At 52.8% G+C, this 20,119-nt stretch overlaps 1 protein-coding gene across 6 annotated transcripts in view; it reads left to right on the top strand.

Moving 5' to 3' along the window:
* The window catches only part of COL9A2 (collagen type IX alpha 2 chain), a 49,260-nt gene that overhangs the window by 6,036 nt on the left and 23,105 nt on the right, over positions 1–20,119 (top strand). For 2 of the 6 annotated variants that reach the window (XM_044998129.1, XM_044998127.1), the window contains 10 exons: positions 6,089–6,163; positions 9,380–9,415; positions 9,505–9,567; positions 13,951–14,004; positions 14,833–14,868; positions 16,212–16,235; positions 16,927–16,980; positions 17,414–17,467; positions 18,372–18,419; positions 19,768–19,824. In XM_044998129.1, coding sequence (XP_044854064.1) covers positions 6,089–6,163; positions 9,380–9,415; positions 9,505–9,567; positions 13,951–14,004; positions 14,833–14,868; positions 16,212–16,235; positions 16,927–16,980; positions 17,414–17,467; positions 18,372–18,419; positions 19,768–19,824 — 501 coding nt within the window. Of the gene's footprint in view, positions 1–3,549; positions 3,769–6,088; positions 6,164–9,379; positions 9,416–9,504; positions 9,568–13,950; positions 14,005–14,832; positions 14,869–16,211; positions 16,236–16,926; positions 16,981–17,413; positions 17,468–18,371; positions 18,420–19,767; positions 19,825–20,119 lie in introns of those variants that run through there. The other 4 variants (XM_044998133.1, XM_044998128.1, XM_044998130.1 and 1 more) reach the window with 3 other exon arrangements.

The following is a 20,119-nucleotide window of genomic DNA, read 5'->3' on the forward strand; positions in this document are numbered from 1 at the left end:
CAGCATCATCCTTTGAGTAGGACAATAAGCCATCCACTGGAGACTCCTAATTAAGTAACTTCTACAGCTATTAGCTACACATCACAGTTAGTAATTCGATGCACCACTGACTTCCAGCAGGGGCTGTATCTGTGATGTTGAGCGCCTGAATTAAACTTTTGCATTTTTGGGGGGAATCGCCCCTTGTTTCTGTGTATAGACCCTAAAGGGAAAGGGGCCGTAGTAAGACTTAAGGTAGATAGAGAAGATTATGCCCCCATCCCCCCACTGCACTGACCAGTTCATGCATATTTTGTTTCCCAATGCTAGTCTCTTCCAAAAGCTGGCCTGCTAACAACAGATATTCTAATTACAGTGACCAATGCAACCTTTGAAGGTGAACAGCAAAGTGCTGAAACACATATAAATGGCTCAAGATTCCGGATCAGTAGCAGAGTGTGTGCACAGACTGCAAAGCTAAACACACACGTGCTCACAAAACCCCCCTTTCAAATAAAATATTTCTCCTTTGTTTACCTGCAACAGGCTGAATTTTGGCAGGTGAGTAATCAAGGGGAGTGTGATCTAGTGGTCAGAGTGAGAGACTGAGAAATGAGATTGGTTCTATTGCTGATTCTGGCAAGGGGCGCAGAGTGGAGAATGAGAGAGATCTCTTTTTGTATTACTAGCATACGTGCCTCAGTTTACCTGGTTGATATTATTCCATCTGACTACATGGTGTTCAATCAAAGGAGGCTGGTTAGAGAGCTCAAGAGGGAAATGAAACGCTGGCAAAGATACCTCCAGAGAGATTACCAAGTGTCCTTCGGAGGACAATGGGGGTGCTATTAATTAGGAAATGTCTACCTACCTGGCTCCAGCCAGGTTATCAGATTTATTTTCCCAAGACCAGAATTTAGGATCAAAGGACACGAAGCCCTTAAAAACCTGTGCCTCCAGAGGAAGGGGGTAGGGAGCAGCTGCTGGAAGTGACACTGAGAGAATGCAACAGCGCAGCTTGTCTCGCCGAGCTCAGAGATGGAGGTAGCTGGGTTAAGTGAAACTTACCAAAACTTAAAGAAAGGATGAAGTTAGGTGAGACCAGACGCATCCAGACTTTTGTTGTTTTAATACTTTCCTCTGCTTGCTATGTACCTTTTGGTGAATAAACAGTATGTTTGTTTTGAAGAAGTTGTGTTTGGGTCACTTTAACCAACAGCAGGTCCCAGGCTCCCAGAGAGAAGTTTTCTTGCAGTTGCCAAATACAACTAGGCCTATCGTGTTCTCATATTCAGGAAATGGGTTGGAACCCAGAGATCCAGTCCAAGAGTGGTGGAATTGCGGTGTTCCACCAGAGAAAGGTGAAGGAAGCCACATCTGCCGCCCGAGGGGTGCACTTCAGAGGGACTGCACAGAGGTCTAAAACACAGTTCCCCCTGGAACTGCGACATGTGGCCTAATAGTTGGAGCTAGTTCTGTGCTGTGTAAAAAGACATTGTGTTGATCAGTTTTTAATGTTAGCAGGTATAATTACTCTTGGGTAAGCCAGAAGTAGTTCTCATTACTGCCAGCCCCCAGGCATTCAAAATCCTGAGTCTGGCCCTGCCAAAATCTCAAGATTGTCTTAAAAGTCATGAGATTGATTGTTTTTTTAAATTAAGAAGTGTTGGGTTCTGTTTCTTTACTTTCTGTTTTATGAGCCTTAAGTTACTTGAATAAATTTTCCCCCAGTTTTTCTCTTAGACCATCAGGGTAGAAATCTCCTTTTGTTTAAAAAAAAAAAGGGGGGGAGGGGGAGAGATCTGAGGATCTTGGGACTCCAGCAGCTGGGGCTTTAAGGAAAATACTGACTACCACAAGGCTTAGGATAAAATCATGAGAGTTCACAACACTGAGTTACACTGCACTTAGGACGTGGGAATTTGGGGCAGGCTGCTGGTTGTGGTGGATCTTTCGCCAGACCCTAGGACGGCCAATTCCATGTCTCCATGCACAGCAAGAGTGCGTAGCCAAGCGCTGGGCTACTCTGAGCACCTCAGCTAGATAACCCCCCTGCTGGTGAGATGGCTACTGCCTGGCTGACACACACAGGATTGAACCAGAGACCTACAGAGCTTTAAAAAAAAAAAAAAAAAAAAAAAAAGCAGAGGCAATGCCCAGCATGAGCCAAAGCTCCATAGATGGGGGTGGTACCAACTCATGTGCTCTATGGAGCAGCACAGAGCAGGGCTTGTAACACGCTCTCCAGTGGGTTACGCTGGTGCCATGTGGGATCTGTGATGAGCCCATTCTTCCTACAGAAATTGGCTCATCTCCTCCTTCCTACTTGGAGCATAAGGTCCCTGCGTGAATTCCTAGCATAGCTTCTCTCTTTCCTTTCCCTACGTCACTCACAATCCAATGAGGAATTTCTCAGTGACTCTGGCAGCCTTCCAATGGAGAAGCCTCTGCTACCTTAGTCCCCAGGAAGTCTGCTTTCTTACTGATTTCATCTGGACAGTCAGTGGCTTGATGTGTCTGTGGCAGATGGGTCCAGGGGGCGGCATTCAGGTCTGAAACAGGTTCGGAGGGCGAGTGTTAGATTAGAAGTGAGATCAGGAGTTAGGGATTAGGTTCAGATTAGACATTGTACAGATGCCCAGAGGGACAGAAACCTGCTAGATACACTGACCTCGTGGGCTTTTCACTGTCTGGGAACAACATCTTGTGTGTGAACTGCAGTTCTTGGGACGTGTCGGCCCCACCTGAACCAGAACCAGGGAAATAGGGCTCCCCTGTTCGACCCACAATGAAACCGACAGGGTAGATTCAAATCTGGGGATTTGGACCTGATCACCACTGAAACTCAAAGGGGTTTGGATCTGTACTGTGGCCCATTTCTAGCTAATACTGATTTTGGTTGATTGGACAGACTCATCAGGACCCAGTTTTACATGTCAGCCAAAAGACGGCATGTCCTGCATGGCGGTCAGCACTGAGAGCACCCCTTTTCTGGAGTCACACACACGACAGCATCCCGGATTATGAGGAGAAATCACCTCCACAGCACAGCGCTGGGCTCAGCATTGATTCCCCCAAGAGATCACTCCCTACCCAGTCCCCCACACTGCTTCCTCTAGCCCCACAGCATTGAGACCCCCACTTACCCAGAGACAGAGTCACTCTTCTCACTCCCTGGAGCACTCACAGGTCTCCCATTGAAGGACCAAACAGGGCCCAAGCTGCTTAGCATAGATCGGTCAGTGTGACCCTAACCAACAGCCTTAGTTGTGAATGTTCTGGCTAAGCTGTAGGCTTCTTTCACAGCCCTCGTGCTATTTTAAAGCCTTTTTAATGCCAGTGACTGTGACTCTCATTCAGTTCGAAAGCACAGACTCTCTGGCTAGACTCTGTCCCCTGGCCTGGCCTGCCCTGCTTGGAAGAACTTTCCCTTCACCTGAGCCATGGACTGGAGCTAGTTCCCCGGGGTCTCATGTGACAGAGGAGGGCGTGAAGGGGGCTCCCAGCCAATCTCTCTGCCCTCACCTCCCAAGCTGCTCCATATTAATGAGTCTGCCCCACCTTCTCTCCTCCTCCAGGCTATTGCAAAAGTCTGTCCAGCTGTTGGATTTGCAAGCTTGTGCATTTGAGGGCTGGCTGGCTGGCTGGCTTTACCTGGACTTTCAGCTAGCAGAAGGGGAAACTCTCCTGCTTCTGAGCTAGCCAGAAGCCCTCACCATGGCTAACTCCTTTGGTAGCCTAAAACTCTGCCTTCTCCTCCAAGCCATCTGCCTATGTCTGGCGCAGCTTGTAAGTGTTCTCCTTTTATATCCTTATGCTTGGAATGTATCAGGGTTGGGCTCGGGGGCTGGCGAACTGTCCCCTCTCTGCACCCCATTGTAAAATGTTTAATTTTTTTTGTCAAATTGCTTGCAATGCCGAGCAGCTTTCTGATTCTTTGCCTCCTATTTTTCTATGAGCTTTCAGTGAGTTTCCCATTCTAGCAGCGCCTAGCGCAAGGAAAATCCAGTGGACTCCCAGGGGGAGTCCAGAGCCCCCATACCCCCAAATAACCTCGAAATACTTGAAACCATCTTCATCTCTGTTGGGAGACTGAGGGGGCCTTGGAGAACGGCAGCGCCCGAGTGGCACGGTTCTTTTGGAGATTTTCAGACTCACAAGGTTCTCTTTCGTTCACTATCTGTGTCTTTTGCCTCCCGTCCTCTCGGGGCCGTGCCTGCGTGTTTCTGGTTAGGAGGAATCCTGCTGCAATTGAGTCGCTGCAGAACTGCTCAGGGAGGAGGGCTGCGTTCGTTAGCGATTGCTAGGGAAGGGTTTGAATGGAAGGATTTGCAGAAAGGCAGCAGGCCTTTGTAGGTCCCTGGATCTTTGCAAAGAGGGATAATGGGGATAAAGCCCTATTTGAGATGGAGCCAGGTTGGGGATATTCTCTCCCCCTACCCTTGTCCCCCTTGACGATTTTTGGAAGCATCATGCAACCTGGGGCATTCTAACGAGAAGGAAAGATGCTCCTTGGACGTGTCTTTAGGAGCCAGAGATAAGCTAGCCCTGATAGTGGATAGGTTAGTACTAGAAGGAAATACTCCCTCTGCCCCCAATTTGCGTGCTACAGAGGGACTCCCAAGAATACTAGGTATTTTTTTTTTTTTGGCCAACAAAAGAAAACAAAAAATGAAAATCAATTTTTTAAAGTGGAAGTGTCACTTTCCAAAGAAAGGTTCCAAGCAGCGAGTGGGAGAGAAGATGGGCCAGAGCTGAACTGGGCCGCTCTGAAGGAAGCTCTCCCTTGACAGAGAGCTGGAACACACAGTCGCTTGCACCGAAGAGGCTTGTGGTGGATGCATAGTGGCTTGTAGGAGCCTGGAACGGAGCTGAATCCACTGCAAGGGGCCGGCTTGAGTCCACAACGGCGCCTAGGGCTTGGGAGCCCTTAAAACAAAGAAGCATTTGCAAGGACAAAGGTGCCTATTCATTGGGTGCTTCCAGGAAACCTCGCTCTCTCCTGCTGCTATTTATGCATAAGGAGCAATGCTGAGCTTTTTTTTTTCTTTTTTTTTCTTTCTAACAAATGTACAGAAGCAACTGGCCTCTTCCCTTTAGAATAAATAAGCACCGAGGAGTGAAGAACAAAGCCCCAAGCTGTCGCTGGCCATGTAAGATGCAACCAGCCCGTCTGATTTTTTATTTCCAAGAATCCCTGAATTCCATCTCTGCTTTTAGTCTCTTTCCTTAGCACGCCCCGAAAGGGGAGCAGGGATTTATTTGTGGAATTCCTACCTCAAAAGCAGACAAGGCTGCTTCTGCAAAGATGCCTATTCTCTCCTAGCAGGGTTTAAGGCTGTGAGATTTCCAAAATTGCCTAAGGGATTTGGACACTCCATTCCCTTTAAAATGATTGGCCCTGGGCCATTTAAATCCCCTCAGCAACTTCGGATAGTTCAGCCTGGATCTTTAACTCTGGATCAACTAAGGTGAGCTGCAAAAACAGAGGCTACTTTAAAGCGCATCCTTAAGATCGGAGTTGCCTTTTGGAGGTGGGATGGGTGGGTGGAAGCATGATTCTGATCTCACACATACACAAGGGCTGTAATTCCACCGGTTTCCATGGAGCTACTCCTGATTTACCTCCATGTGCCTGAGATCAGAGTCAGGCTCTGGGTTTCACTCTATAGAGGAGAAAATGCAAACCCCAGCTGGGGTGTTTGAGAACCAGGAGCAGATTCAGGGAACGGCTTGCTTAGAAGCTGTCCCTGGCCTGCCCCATTCATCCCTAAATAAACCCCAGCTACCGGGGAGAAGCCTCGTGCCTGCTTCCTTCGCTAGTCAGAACAAAATTGCTGGCGGATGGGCTGTTCTGCAAGGGCAGCTCGGGACGGGGAGAAGCAGCTGTCGGGCCCTGGGCTGGCTGCTATGCTGTGTGTCGCCTACTCCCCGCTTCTCGGGGAAGGGTTCCCCATGGCACGGAATGGCCGACGGCTGGAGCGTTACACCAGCGCCCCGCTGGCCTGCCCTGCGAGCCGACGTCTCGCCCAGCCCAGGCGTCTCTCTGGGTTAGCCGGGCCGTGAGCTCTCTGACCGGGAACCTGTGCTTCTCTTTCCTTTTCCTCAGCAAGGTCCTCCAGGAGAGCCCGGCCCCCGGGGGCCCCCGGGTCCACCAGGAGTGCCAGGATCCGACGGCACTGATGTGAGTACACAGCTCAGGAGCCTGAGCAAGGGCTGGGGGAAGGAGGGGGGCAGGGAGCATTAGGGACAAAGAGGGGCATTGTGTCAGGGCACATAGTTGTACTTCTCAGCTGCGGCCAGCAGAGGGCGGAGGTGTGCACGGTCTGTGTGCTGAGCCTCTGTTCTGTGTGTGTGGTGGGATGGGGTCCTTCTGCCAAGACCCCTCCTCTCCTAACTTAAACTGGAGCCAAGTGGTCTCTAAGTCCAGATTAAACTCCCCCCAGCAGCAGGATCGGGCTTGACATGCAAACCTCCGCGGAGTCAGCCTTTGCCATGCCACTGGGCTGGCTGCGGGAGTCACCGGGGGACGTTCTCTGGCTTGTGTTACGCAGGAGGTCAGGATCATAGGGAACAAAGGAGTGGATGGGACCTGCTGGCTCACCCAGCCCTCTGCCATCACTGGCCCCTCCGGCCGTGTCAGTCTATTCATGAAATTACCAAGCTTCCTCCTGAAACTAACTAGGTTAGTTTCCTTGTGGCCGTCACATCTATGGGTCTCTGCAACTAGCAGGGAGCTGCTGTTTTGCCTAGTGGTGGAAATAAAAGGCACAGACCCTTTTAAACTCGGAGGACCCAAACCCCTTCATTCCTACAATGCGGGGCAGGTCGGGGGAGAGAAACTGGGACATTAGATCTTAACCCTCTCCTTGGCGGCTCTCCTAGATTCGCCAGCACGCAGCTGCCTCTTTCTATGTGTTTGTGCAGTGAGCAATGCAACAGGACCCTGGTCCTGATTGGGGCCTCTGAGTTCTGTTGCAATACAGATAAATATAAGGGCACCCACCGCTGTGTCTTAAAAGAGACTCCTGGGCTCAGCATCGTCGCACGGGCCTCTCTGTCCGTTTCACAGTAGCCTGGGCCAGGGTTGTCCCTTCTGAAGTCACTAGAGGGTGGATTTGCAAAGCCTGGTTTTTTTCTGGGATGCAAATTGATAGCCAGGAGGGCAGACTTGTCTCCAAGGGCCAGATTTTCAAGGGTCTTTAGATGCCTAAAAGTACAGCTAGTCACCTGGTGAGATTTTTTTCAAAAGCACCTTGAAATCAGTGGGTATTAAGGGATTTTCCCAATTCCATTAGGTGCTTATCTGCGCCTTTAGGCTCCGAAATGCCTTTGCAAATCTGGCTCAGAATGGTTAATAATTAAAATAATAACTGTATTTGCAAAGCTTTTCTTCCCCTGCTCCCTGGAGCCCCGGCCAGATTGCTCTGGGCGCTGTCAGAAATGAGTAAAAGTCTCTGAAATGTACCGAAAACAAGCCTAGAGTAAAGCCACCTGCATCAAGCGCCGTGCAGAGGGCCCGATCCTGAGGCTCCCCCATTCAGGTGGCTCCCGTTGGTTTTGTGGGATTTGGCCCAAAGGGGATCCGAAGGGAGGAGGAAGGGGTGGAGGGAAAGGGTCTACACGTGGCTCCGGCAGGAAGCATGATCGAAAATGCCGTGGGGGGAGAGGGAAAGGGGTCACGGGGGTTTGGCAGTGCAGGGGGAGGGATCGGGGCGTTTGGAGCAATGGGGTGATTGCCTGCTCACTGGGGATGCAGTGGTGAGGTTTCCAAAGGGCATGCGGTGCCAGAGCGCTGACACCTTTCCGCCCAAGGCTCAGGGAGGGTGCTGGGAAGATAGGCCAGGCCTGTGAGTAATCACGAACTGACCTGTTCTCTGGGCCCAGCCCCTCCGGAGAGACGCACCATCCCCAGTGTGAGAGTTTGGTGCTATTTATAAACTGAATGTAGCTGTGGCTTCTCCTTGGGACCCACCCCCTGGAAGCTGGCAGCCGGGGTGGGGGAGGAGGGCAGTGGTTTTTGACGAGCTGTCTCTCTTGCAAAATCCCGTGGAGCATTTGCACAAAGCCTGCTCTAGTCCGGACAGGTGCGCAGGGTGAGCGCGGCCTGATTTGGCTGGTGATTGTCATCTCCAGGCCAGTGTGGTCACGTGCAGCCCAGGAAGGATTCGTCTCATCTCAGGCAGCCAAGTAACCATGTAGCACTGCTTAGGGCTGGCTCATCGGTGGGCTAATGATGCACCTTTATTGGCAGTGGCTCCACTATGTGAACCTGAGGCCTCCTGAGGGCTCTTTGCAGAACTTTTTGGGGCCCTTGAAGCAGTGGGTGAGAGGCTAGTTCAGACATTTAGAGGCCTGGTGCCTGTTGCTGCCATCTTATCCCTTGAAGCAGGACTGAAGAACTAAACTGCTCTTTGTTCCAATGCAGGCAGCCCCCATAAACTAGCCAGCCCAGGTCAAATCCACGTTATGCCCCAGTGTCCTCGTGTTTAACACGCCAGCCCTTGGCTGAGAAGTACGAGTGAAGCCTGGGTTGTGAGACGCCTTGTTATCCCATCAGACAGGCCACATTCCAATTCGGGTCATTCTTCATCCCCCTAAATTCCTCCCTCGGGTTTCAACTGACTAGAGCTTCCTTCTCAGCCGGTCCTAAGCTGGTGCATCGTGTTCTGTTCCACAGCTGCCACATCCCATCCCAGCGGTGGCTGCCCTTCTGGGCAGGCTGGAGCAATCCCGTTCCCAAACCAGAGCACAGTATGGCTCCCCCCTTAAAGTTAAGATACTCCTGAGTACGTCCCCTTACAGAAAGTGAATCCTGGTTCTAATCCCTGGGGCACCCAGAGAGCTTGGTTGCAGAGCAGATGGATATTAGAGCAGCATGCAGAGAAACCCTGGAGACAAACCTGCTTTACTGCAATGGGCAGGTGGTGGAGCTGGGATCCACCCCCCTAGCTTGCATGTGCTTCGTTCCTCTCTCTGGTTGCAGCATTTGGGAGCAACTCTCCCCTCCTGGCCTGCTGTTCCAACCGCTCCAGTTCACTCTGCCCCTCAGTTCCGCCCCCTCCCGTGTGTTCACTGCTCCTGCTCGGTCAGGTTTCGAGTGACTGTTAAAATGGATCCTGTTTGGATTTTACACCAAAGAATCGGCTTGACGGCAGACCTGAGTCCCCGTGCGGCAAACCAGATGGGGAGAGGAAGCTGTTTGGAGACTGACACCTGCCTGGATAGAAATCCTCCAGCAGGGCAGATCTGCCTCCAGTCTTGGGGGCTGACAGTTCTCCGCTGTGGTGGAGAAGGCACCTGGATGTGCTTCGCAGACCATCCCTCTGGTGCTCAGGAATGGAAGGTTTTGCAGAAGCCCAGGATGGATCCTGTTTTTAACGCTCTCTTGTTTCCCTAGGGTGACAAAGGCCCGCCAGGCGCTGCTGGGACCCCGGTGAGTGTGCCACCAGCTCTCCGACATGCTTTGATTTCCACGCCTTCTCCGGACGTTGCCTTTAATTTTTCCCAATCCCTATTTTCAAGGGCTCCAAGGGGGAACCAGGCATTCCAGGTCCGGACGGGCCCCCGGGGAAGCCAGGCATTGATGTGAGTACAATCCCATTCTCCTCTCACGGCTGCTTGTTAGATGACAGAGTTGCTTCCCGTTCTGCGCCTTCGACTCGTTGTTCCAGACTCCCCTGTCCACGGCTGTGCTTTGTGGACTTAGCCCTCGTCCTGAGCCTCCAGATCCCAGCCCATCCTCAGGGATCCTGTCATGCGCATGGGATGCAGGGGCTGGGGTCACAGATCCGCCTGGCTTAGATATGAATATTCACAAACGGGATTCCAACTGCAAGGCTAAAGGGAAGAGGGTCCTGATGGGAAATGTAGTCATTAAGGTGGGAAGAAACAGCTGATCTCAGAGGAGGAAATGATCCTTCCTTCATGTGTCGGGGCAGGAGGAGGCGGGATGGGTGGGGGTTGATCATTGTCGGAGGGGAGTTGTGGGTGTCTGGAGCACCAATGAGGAGACTGGTCTGGGGAGCAGAGACGTGTCATGGCTCCGACCTGGGGAGGGGAGACCTGCAGAGAGGGGAACGTGCAACAGAATGGCTGAGCCCGACGGCGAGTCTCCGGGGTCATCGAACGGGTGGAGTCAGCACTCTCTGAAACAGCGCTCGCTCGTTCCCCAGGCAGGTGGGCTGACTCAATAAACAGATAGCCCAGAGGGTGCTGTATGTTTCCAGCCTTGCTCAGATTATGCAAAGGCAGCTGTTTGTCCACAAGGCTCCGCTCATGTGCTTCAGCACCCAGCTGAAGCCTCCCTGCTGCTCCAATTCATTCACCCGCTCCCAGCTCTGCTAATGCTCAGTCCCAGCCTGCAGCAGCACGAACCTCTGCTAGTCCATGCCTGCCTCCCCACCCACCTCAGTTCTGCCCGGGGAACCTGGGTCCTATCGTGACGGCCCCCTGTTGTTGCAGCCCTGGGCTCCCCGCTCCCCAGCTCTGCCAGTGCACCTCAATCCTCTCCTGCAGTCCCCTCGACGGTTCCGTTCCTGGCCTGCCCTATCATTTCTGCCACATCCCTCAGTCCTGCCTCGCAAACCCCTCTGAGAGGCGGTGAGCTGTGCTGTACTCTGCCGTGCGTTTACATCCTGGGGAGGCAACAGCTGACCCCACGGAACGCGCTGGGCTGGGGGGATTGAAGCAGGAGCAGAGCACAGTGAAAGCGGAGAGGAATGGCTGGTGCATCCACACACTAGGCCAGCTCGTCCCTGGGTGCTAGACCCTGCGTGGGGCCATCGGGTAGTTGCCCGGGGGCTCTGAAGGGATGCAGCCACCCCACATGAGTGGGAGATCAGAGGGCTGGGAATTCTCCAGCCGAAGGTCTTTAATCTGAGAGGGATCTTTGGCTAACTCTGATCTCTGGCAGCGGGATGAGGAGGAATTTGGCCAGGACTCATTGTACTGAATCTGAGCCTATTATCGCACTCGGCGCTGTTCGTTATTAACTCTGTCTGGAGCCGGAAAGGCCTTTTAGAGACCCGAGAGGCGTCTTCTTACGCAGAGTCGCTTCTCACAGTCCGGCAGGGGCTCAGCCCTGCATTCTGCTAAAAACCCTTTGGACCCATTTCTGTTGCCCCCAAATGCCTTTGTGCAGAAGCTCAGGGTGCCTGTATTTGCAATGAGCAATCCAGGCTGACTGGAAGCTTCTCTGGCTGCTGCTGGTTACCAGCCTACCCTCCCCATCCACCTGCTCCCTAAAAGGGCACATGGTCTCATGAGTTCCCCCTACAAGGCCTGGTCTGTTACCCACTGAAATCAGACATCAGGGAGCGTTGGATCAGAGTCAGAAACCCTCAGAACATAGAGGCACCAGCCTACAACACATATTTCTCTAACCACAGCTGCTGGGATAGGCCCCGATTTGGATCTCGTTGACTCCAGTGTAAATCCACTGGAGTCACTCCCAATTGACACTGGTGTAAATGAGATCAGAAGCCATCCCATCGGCTTTGTCCGCACTGGCAAAAATGGGATATATAATTCTCCAGCAGGACAGCTCCTGAGTGGTAGCATCCGTAGGAGCTGTAGTGTACCCAGGACTCAAGGCTGCACCTACATTTTTATCACTGGGCTTGGGGTTCACAGGGGCTGTTCATAATGACTGCAGGGTTTGTGGCTTTAAAAATGCTTTAAGGACTAAAGGAAAAGTGTGTGTGTGGAGGGTGTGCACTGGTTTGTGTGATGTCTGTGTGTAGAGTGTGTCTCAATACAGGGATGGATGTGCTGGGGAGGTGGGCGTCTCTATGGGTCTGAGAGCAGGTTGATGTTTTATGGTGTGAGCAGGGCTGAGGGTGTTTGGGGCAGAAGGCATCGGCCTGGGTGTGTGGGGAGGTGGGTGGTGTTTGAATATTTGCATTGAGGTGTTTGATTCAGCTTGGAGGGGTACTGAGGGGAGTATGTTGTTGTGGGGCAGGATAAGTAGCTAGAGGGTGTGTGTGGATGTGGGGCATGGTGTCTGAGCAGGGAGTGTCGAGGGGTGTCTGAGTTTGAAGCGTGGGTGTGTATCTCCGGAGGGCAGTTGTGTTTGTGGCTGAGAGGCAGAGCTACACAGACAATTACAGACAGGCAGAAACACAGTGAAACTATACAATCCTATTTTTTTAATATATATATTTTGCAATTGGAAGCGATTTCTTAAACCTGTTGACTTCAGTTCTTGCCTTCAATAATAAATGAATAGAATAATAAACCTTATTACGACAATGTTTTATTCATCCAGACTAATCCTCCCACTACGGATCTCAATTATTAGAATAAAGTAGAAAAGAATTGAGCGAAATACAGAGTCTTTCATATTCACTATGTCAGGGTGCTTTAAAGAGCTAGGAATTAGACCTTGCAAAGAGTGTAGCTCAAACACTCAGAGGTGGATATGAAAACCTCCTTAGAGTGAGCCAGATTCAGACCTCAGGGGCCTATGCTAGTGTAAATCTGGAGTCACTCCAGATTTACACTGTTGTAACTGAGATGCAACTATGCATATTATTACATCTGTCTAGTTATCCATCCATACTCACATATCTATCTGTCCCATCTCATTGCAGTATCTGAACATCAAGTAAATGTTTATCTCAATAACAATGGACACTCAGTTTGATTATTTTTCTAACTTTTATTTTATATCCTTGTTGTTCCCTGTGCTGTGGAGGAGTGGGGACCTTTGGAGCTGGGCTGGTTTCTTCACTCTGAGGACCTGATCCTGAAACCCTCAATCCCACAAATAATCCTTGCTCACTCAAGGAAGGATTTGCTCCCAGAAGGGTTGCAGGATAGGACCTCTGGTTTGTAACTTCCTCTCACCTGTCCTGGTGATGGCATTGAAATTTAATTCTCTGGTCTCAGTGACTGTTATATCCCATCTCCCTTTATAAATAGGAGCTCCTAGGAGCTCCCCACTCGTCCAAAAATACACGGACACGCACACACACAGAGTTATAAGGAATTCTGTCTCAGCATGGAGACTAACAGCCTCATTTTCAATACAGGAATTACGTGACGGTGAGTCATTTGCTGTGTGTTGTGTTCTCTGCCTGATCCTGCACCCCTCACGCAGGGGAACAAATTCCTGCGAGCAAGACTCCAATCTCATTCATAAAGTGGTGTAAATCCAGTGTAACTCCATTGATTTATACCGACGTAAATGAGGTTAAAATTTGGCCCAGTGATTTCACTGGGATTATTCACATGACTGGCACCTTGCTCATGTTTGGTGCCTTCTTTGATGTGGACAGATATCCGCTAAGGTGTCAGTGCAGGATGCAGCGGTAACTCCCACGTGGGATGTGAATACAGCACTCCCGAGGGCAAAGTGCCTGTGCTGAGACCTGGCCCGCTGAGCTTGTGTCATGGGCAAATGCCAAAACAGCTGAAATCTGTGGCCACGTCAACATTACATGGCACTGCAGTTGTGCCGCCGGACCGGTGAAGCGTAGACGTTTCCTGTGTCGATGGATGGGTTTTTGGTTGTTGCTGTAATTAATCTACCTCTCCAAGAGGCAGTAGCTGGCTCGATGGAAGAATCCTTCTGTCTGCCTAGCTGTGTCTACGCTGGGGCTCTGGTCAATCTAGCTACGGTGCTCAGGGCACGAGGGAGTAGCTAGGTCCATCTAATTTTGGCTTGAAAAGAAGGAAGTCTTGATGGGCAGCAGCGGTGGCATTGCTAAGAGGTGGGACGGCGGTTTATTCCCTCTGTTTCATGGCACCTCAACTTAGCTCTAGGGCAAAAGCGACATTTCAGCGTTTGCTGCCTCTTGTCTTCAGAACAGATGGATGAGCCCTTAATAGCTTGTTAATAACCCAGCAAACTAGGTGGCTAAAACAACCCCAGCATGAATCCAATTGCGTGGAGAGCCCAACTGGATGGAAAGTGACAGGGAAGGGTCTAACAACGAGCCTGACTATCTGCCATCTCTCCTCCCGCAGGGCCTGACCGGCGCGAAGGGGGAACCGGGGCCACGCGGGAGGCCAGGGACTAAAGTAAGTGACGGGTGTTCGTCTCTTGGGCTCCAGCTCCAGCGCGGCCTTGTCCCTCCCTCGAGAGGAGATGGGCGCGGAAGGGGGAGTGATAGGAAGCTGGGGTGGTGAGTTCTGTTGGGCGGATGCCCAGTTTAGCCACGTACTGGGGACAGGGAATATTTGGGATCTAGTTAGGTGTAGTCAGGCCCTCAGCGGGTGTAAAACGGCGCAGCCTCACGGACTCCACCTTTGCCTCAGGCCAGGATCCTGGGCTGAGACCAACACGAAGGTGAGATAAGAAGCCACCCTACTCATTGCACCGAAAGGCTCCAGTCAGGGTCGGGCCCCATTGCCTGGCCCGGTACGTGCCCAGAGTAGGGAGACGTTCCTGGGGGTGAGCTACGCGCCCGTCGACAGGTGGGTGAGGAATGATGGGGGTGAGCTTTGGTGCTCCCAAGAGCAAGGGCTTGATTGCGCCAGTGAGATGTGGGCCAATGAATGGAGAATCTTTGATTTCAATGGGAGCTGAATCCGATCCAGAGTGAGACTGGTCCTCCGCTCCGGTGCACTGTTAATTGTTGTTATTACAATAGCACCTAGGTTCCCCAGTCCTAGCCATGGAGCAGGACCCATGTAAACACACAACAGAATGACAGTGCCCACCCCAAAGAGCCGAGCGTGTGCACAGCTCTGCCGAAGCCAATGGAGCGATGCTGATTTCCGCCCCTGGAGTGGATCTGGGTGCACATTTTTAATCAATAGTTTTTTTGAAATCCGATAATTCCCTCTGCCCCCGCGTCCCATTTCCCACCCTGATCTAACATTGACTCTCTTCTTCTGCACTGCCAGGGCCAGCCTGGACTGCCAGGGCCACCGGGACTCCCCGTGAGTATCCGCTTCTGTCACGTCAGCTGGTCAAAGAAAAGTCTATTGTTATGGTCGCCTAACGGCCTGAGCCTGGGACTGGGAGCAGGGGAACGCCTGGGTTCTAAGCCCAGGCTCACTCTGTAGGCGTGGGCAAGTGAACAAACCCCTCTGTGCCTCAGTTTCCCCCATGGGTAGGCTCACACGGACCTACCTCGCCAGAGGAAGGATTGCTACAGGCTGTCCCTGTGCCTCAGCCCTGAGCTTAGAACGAGAGGGGGTTTCAGCGTCCATGGCCCTTCCAGTCTCTGGCCTGCCTGCTGAGGGGGCCAGCTGAAGCTGGTGCCAGTCACAGGGGTGGTTAATGTGCTATGAGCACTTGTCTCCTGGAAACCAGGCTGGGACCCCCAGCAGGTTCTCGCAGCAGAGGTGGCTAACTGGTCCCTGTTGCTCTGTGGAGGTCGTATTGGCCACACAAACTATCCAGACCTCTGTGGATTTGTCCACTAAACACTCTTCCCCCATCACTAATGTGGCCTTCGTTGAGGGAGATCCCACTGCCGCTATCACCCTGCTGCCTTATAAGCGCTCCAAACCTCAGGCATCTTTCAACAGAGATCCTAGGGCGGCCCACGGCAGCTGTCCCCTGCAGTGCCCCCAGTTTGGCAAGAACATTGGACCCCCCGGTACCGCTGACATCCGTGCAAGGAGGGACCCTCAGCATGCAGATCTCCCCCTCCAGCAAGGAATAGGGGGCTGTAGGGAAGGTCGAGGAGCAGGCAAGCCAGAAGAGATGTATATTATTCCCACTCTCGCCCTGTAGAGAGTTCCCCCCAGAAAATTAACACAGTCCTGGGCTGTGTTCGGTCTGAGAGGAAGGATGTCCCAATGGCTAGGGTGTTAGCCTAGGACACAGGAGACCAGGCTTCCATTCTCTGCTCTGCCACCGACTCTCTGTGTGACCTTAAGTGAGTCACTTAGTCCTTCTGTGCCTCACTTTGCCATCTGTAAAGTGGAGACGATAGCCCTGCCCTACTTCTCAGGGGTGTAGGGAGGTAAATACATTGAGGGTGAGGTGCTCAGATGTTATGATGGGGGCCAGCTGAGTACTGAAGATAGCGATTGTACTTCCTGCATAGTGGCAGGTCAATGAAATTGAAGCCAGTGGAATCGCTCTGTGATGGGGAGCAGGGTGTGCCCATGTCCTTTGCTCTCCTATAGCGTGAGAACCGGAGTCTGACCCCCCCGTGGAGTCACCGCATGTCTCCCCCATGCGGCAAAGGACAAAGGGACTGTTGTGTTTTCTCAGCTGTTGGTTCCGAGTCAGAGAATTTCAGCCCATTGTAACTTTCTTTTTGTTTCAGGGCCCTGGATTGTCGGGACCTCCTGTAAGTGCCGTGCTGCCGGGGTTTGGTTTGTGTCTTTGGCTGGGACGGGGTAGGGGCAGGATTGGGTTTTAAGTAAAAAAAATCCTCAGCAGCTTGTGAGTGGGGAATTTATCTGCTCGACTCCCATTAGCGTCAATCCCAGTCCTGTGGCTCTCCCCTGCCTTCCCGTGGGAAAGATTTAACCCCCGGTATCCTAGTCTGGAGCTGCACGTTAAGAACTGGAGTGGATCTAAAGGATCAGAGCCGAGTCCCAGGAGCAGTGTAAATACAGTCACCTTAACCCTCTCACTGCTGGCCCATTATTCACTATTATTCCACTGAAATCAAAGCAGGGCAAGGATATGGCTGCTGCATTCAGCAGGAGATGGCCCCATTCTGCCCATTCTACCTGGGTGTAACAGACACATTTAGCATCACAGCAGCTAAGCTCCACCTGGAGGTACCTGTTGCCCTCGGTAGCAGAGCAGGTGCTATCTACCTGCCTGTGCCTGATACACATAGAAGGCAGAACCTACCTGCAAGCACCTGAGTGAACCTACTACATTCAGTCCTAGGCAAAGGCCTAACATCTTCTTGTGCGAAAGCACTTTGCTCTCTGAAAGAGCCCCTGGCAATGGATATTGTTTCCTGTCACCAGCACATTTTGAAATCCACCAACGTGGTTAATGAGTGACTGTCTCCTTTTTCCAAGGGGCCTGCGGGTCAGGTTGGACTTCCTGGGGAAATCGGAGTCTTGGGCCCCAAGGTGAGGAGACACCTATCGGCGCATGCACCTATCAGCTTGTTTCCTCTGACCCGACCTAGGGATGAGCCAGATTTTCAAAGGGGCTGGTTGAGCCTCTGCTGCCGTCAAGGTCAGTTCCGGCTGCACCAGCTCAGCCCCTGATAGAAACACAGCATCGTGGGAAGACTCCTGCTGTGACGGCCCTCTCAGATAGCTTGCCTCAGGGGGCTACTTGTTTGCCGCTCAGCGAGTTACTGCTTCAGTTCAAGAAACAGGGGCCCCTGCGTTTGCTGCTGAAAGTCATGGGTTCAAGCCCCATGGATGACTGAGTTAGTGCAACCTCCATGCTATGCAGCCCTCCTCAGGGGTCCTGCATTGTTCCCCCCTGACCCGACTCTCTTAGTAATGGCAGCCTTTTGCCTGTTAACTTTATGTTGGGTTTGCTTCTTTTCAGGGCGAACCTGGACCTGATGGACCACGAGGCCCCCCAGGTCCCCCTGGGAAACCTGTGAGTATTAACCCATCTCCCCTGGAATTTCTCATCTGGGGTCCTTGCATGAAGGGTGGATTAAGGGAAAGTCCTTGATCCAGGCCCTGGGATTGGACAGAGTCCATATGCAGCAGAAAGTCAGAATCAGAACTGCAAGTGGTGGTTAAGGGCCTGATCCAGGGAGGCACTCAGCACCCCAATCAGGCCTGTAATGCGCTGCTGAACCCTGCTCAGCAGCCACCTGCATGGGGTGGAGATGACCTGAGCTAATCCAGGCTCATGCTTCAGGGTGTAAAGCTGATCTCTGTGAGGGTCAGGAAGGAAACCTCCCTGTGTACAGTCCCTCTGGAACCTCAGGAGTTGGGCACTGCTTTAGACAGGCTGCTAGAGTCTTTGTGGCGTGACGAGGAGCGGGATACCTGGCTAGACTTTTAGCTGGTATGAAGGGAGGTGGGTTAGTCGGTTAGATGGGCCAGTGGTTGGGTCTGGTCTGATTAAACCCTCTTGGTTTAAACTGTGGACCAGTCACAGCAAGGTCTGTGTTTACCAGTCAGCTCTCAAGGTTAATATTTGGGCTTTGGACTAGATGTGAGCTGCATGGTTTCCCAAGGGACCATTTGTAGATGCAAATACTCCCAAGGGCTGTACCATGGGCCGATGGTGGGCAGCTGGCAGCCAGACTCCTGGGTTCTATTTACTGCTCTGAGAACACAGGGCATCTTATGGTTAGAGCAGGAGAAGACGGGCAGGCAGGACTCCCAGCGTCTGCCAGTGGCTCACTGTGTGACCCTGGGCATGTCGCTTCCCTGCTCCATGCCTCAGTTTCCCCATCTATAAAGGAGGGCGCAGTGTTTACCCACCTCTGTAAGCTGTGTATTGTGCCTGTTACGTTAGGGCGCCTGATGGTCTTATTTCATTCCAGGGCCCCCCAGGACACATCCAAGTGGGGGAAGGCAGTGCTGATTTCTCGGTAAGAACCGCAGTTACATTCGGCTTTTAACGGCCCCTCCCAGTGTAACAGCAACTGGGAGCTCGTTCCTGGGAAATGCATTAACAAGTGTCATTTGGTAGCAGGGAAGAGACGTTTTGCAGCAACATCTAGTGCTCAGACCCTGTTAGAGCTGCAACGTTCCCTGCACTGGCTGCCCCACTCTTTGAAACTCCTGTGCCGCTGGGAGCCAAGGTGACACCCACTGGGCATCAGCGCTTGCAGCCTTTGGGCCTCGTCCTGCTCTGACCTCTGGGAGCAAATTGTATCTGCCAGCTCCTGCCTTTCCCTTCATGTGCCACGGGCGGATGGACTGGTGTACGGAGCCGAGCTTCCCCTTCAGGGCTGGCATGTAGTCAGGTGTGTCCCCGTAGGGCAGCATCCTGGAGATGCCAGGTCCCCTTTGGGCTGCGCACAGAACCAGGTCAGGCCCTGCTGTGGGGCTGACAGGGCACCTGGTCCCCTGGGCTGGGTGCACAGAGCCAGGGCTGAGCCCCTCAGAAAGCCACGTCTGTCCCTACGGAGCCGGCTCTGAGTTGCCCCAGCCGAATGGGCTACCCCCAGCCCTTGAGTCGCTGGCAGGTGGCTGGTTATACAGCTCGGGTGTCCCCGTTGTAACCTGGCAGTGGCTCGCTGCCTTCCTTCTTGTCCTCACTAGGGTGGGCCTCCACCGATCCGCAGGCAGACCCATGCCATGCACGGGGGGGAAATATTTACTTCCCGGGGGGTATTTCTCACGGTGACTGCCTGGCTCTCTGCACTCCCCCAGCCCTGTGACTGACTCGTGGCGAGTTCTTTCCAAGGGTCCCAGTCCGATGGCCAGTGAAGTCAGCGCCAGGACTTCTTGCTGATTTCAGTGGGAGGCGATGGCAGGTCTGCCGCTCTGAGGGTGAGGGCTGCGGATCTGTGGCTCAGCCTTCCCCTACCCCCCGCCTGGGATCGCCCCCACCTCCCTGGTCCCATCCTACGCTGCATTCTGCTTGTGATTTCACGGAGCGGCACAGACCCCCCCCAGAAAGAGACAAGCAGGGAGCGTCTCTCCAGAGCAGCAGGCGGGCTCAGAAGGACGTGCAGGGCATTCGCTCTGGGCTGTGCTAATAATACGGAGCTAGGAAGGCCTGGAATTAAATGCCTGCAAGAGGCAAGCGACTCTACAATTCCCCTCAAGAGCTTTATCGGGCCAGCCCAGCGTGGGTGCTCAGTGCCGGCTCTGCAGCCCTGCGCCACTCATGTGAAGCCCCAACGCTGGGTGCACCCAAACTGCCGCTCCGCTACGGCCTAATATTATTATCTGATTAAAACAAGCCACTTTTCTTTCTCTCACCCTTAGTGTCCCACCAACTGCCCGCCAGGGCCCAAAGGTCCCCAGGGACTTCAGGGACTGAAGGTAAGAGAACAGCACCCCTGCCCCAGGCGCTGAACTGGGGACCTCAACGCAGCAGGCTCTAGTTCTTGAGCTCGTATTTGTATTACTGCAGCACTGACTTCCCGCATTGTGGAGCGGGACCCCACTGAGCTAGGGCGCTGGACGGACACGCAGGGTCAAAGGGTCTGCTGCTTTCTCCGCTTGGAGACCGTAGCGGGTGCATGAACTGCTCTCCGGAATCCAGCCCCCAGCCGGCTAGAGTGTTACACTGCGGACGCAGGCTCGAGGACCTCTCCTCCGCACTCCTGCCAGTGCT

This window comes from Mauremys mutica, chromosome 23 (genome assembly GCF_020497125.1).
Source record: "Mauremys mutica isolate MM-2020 ecotype Southern chromosome 23, ASM2049712v1, whole genome shotgun sequence".
In the NCBI taxonomy this organism is placed as follows: Eukaryota; Metazoa; Chordata; order Testudines; family Geoemydidae; genus Mauremys; species Mauremys mutica.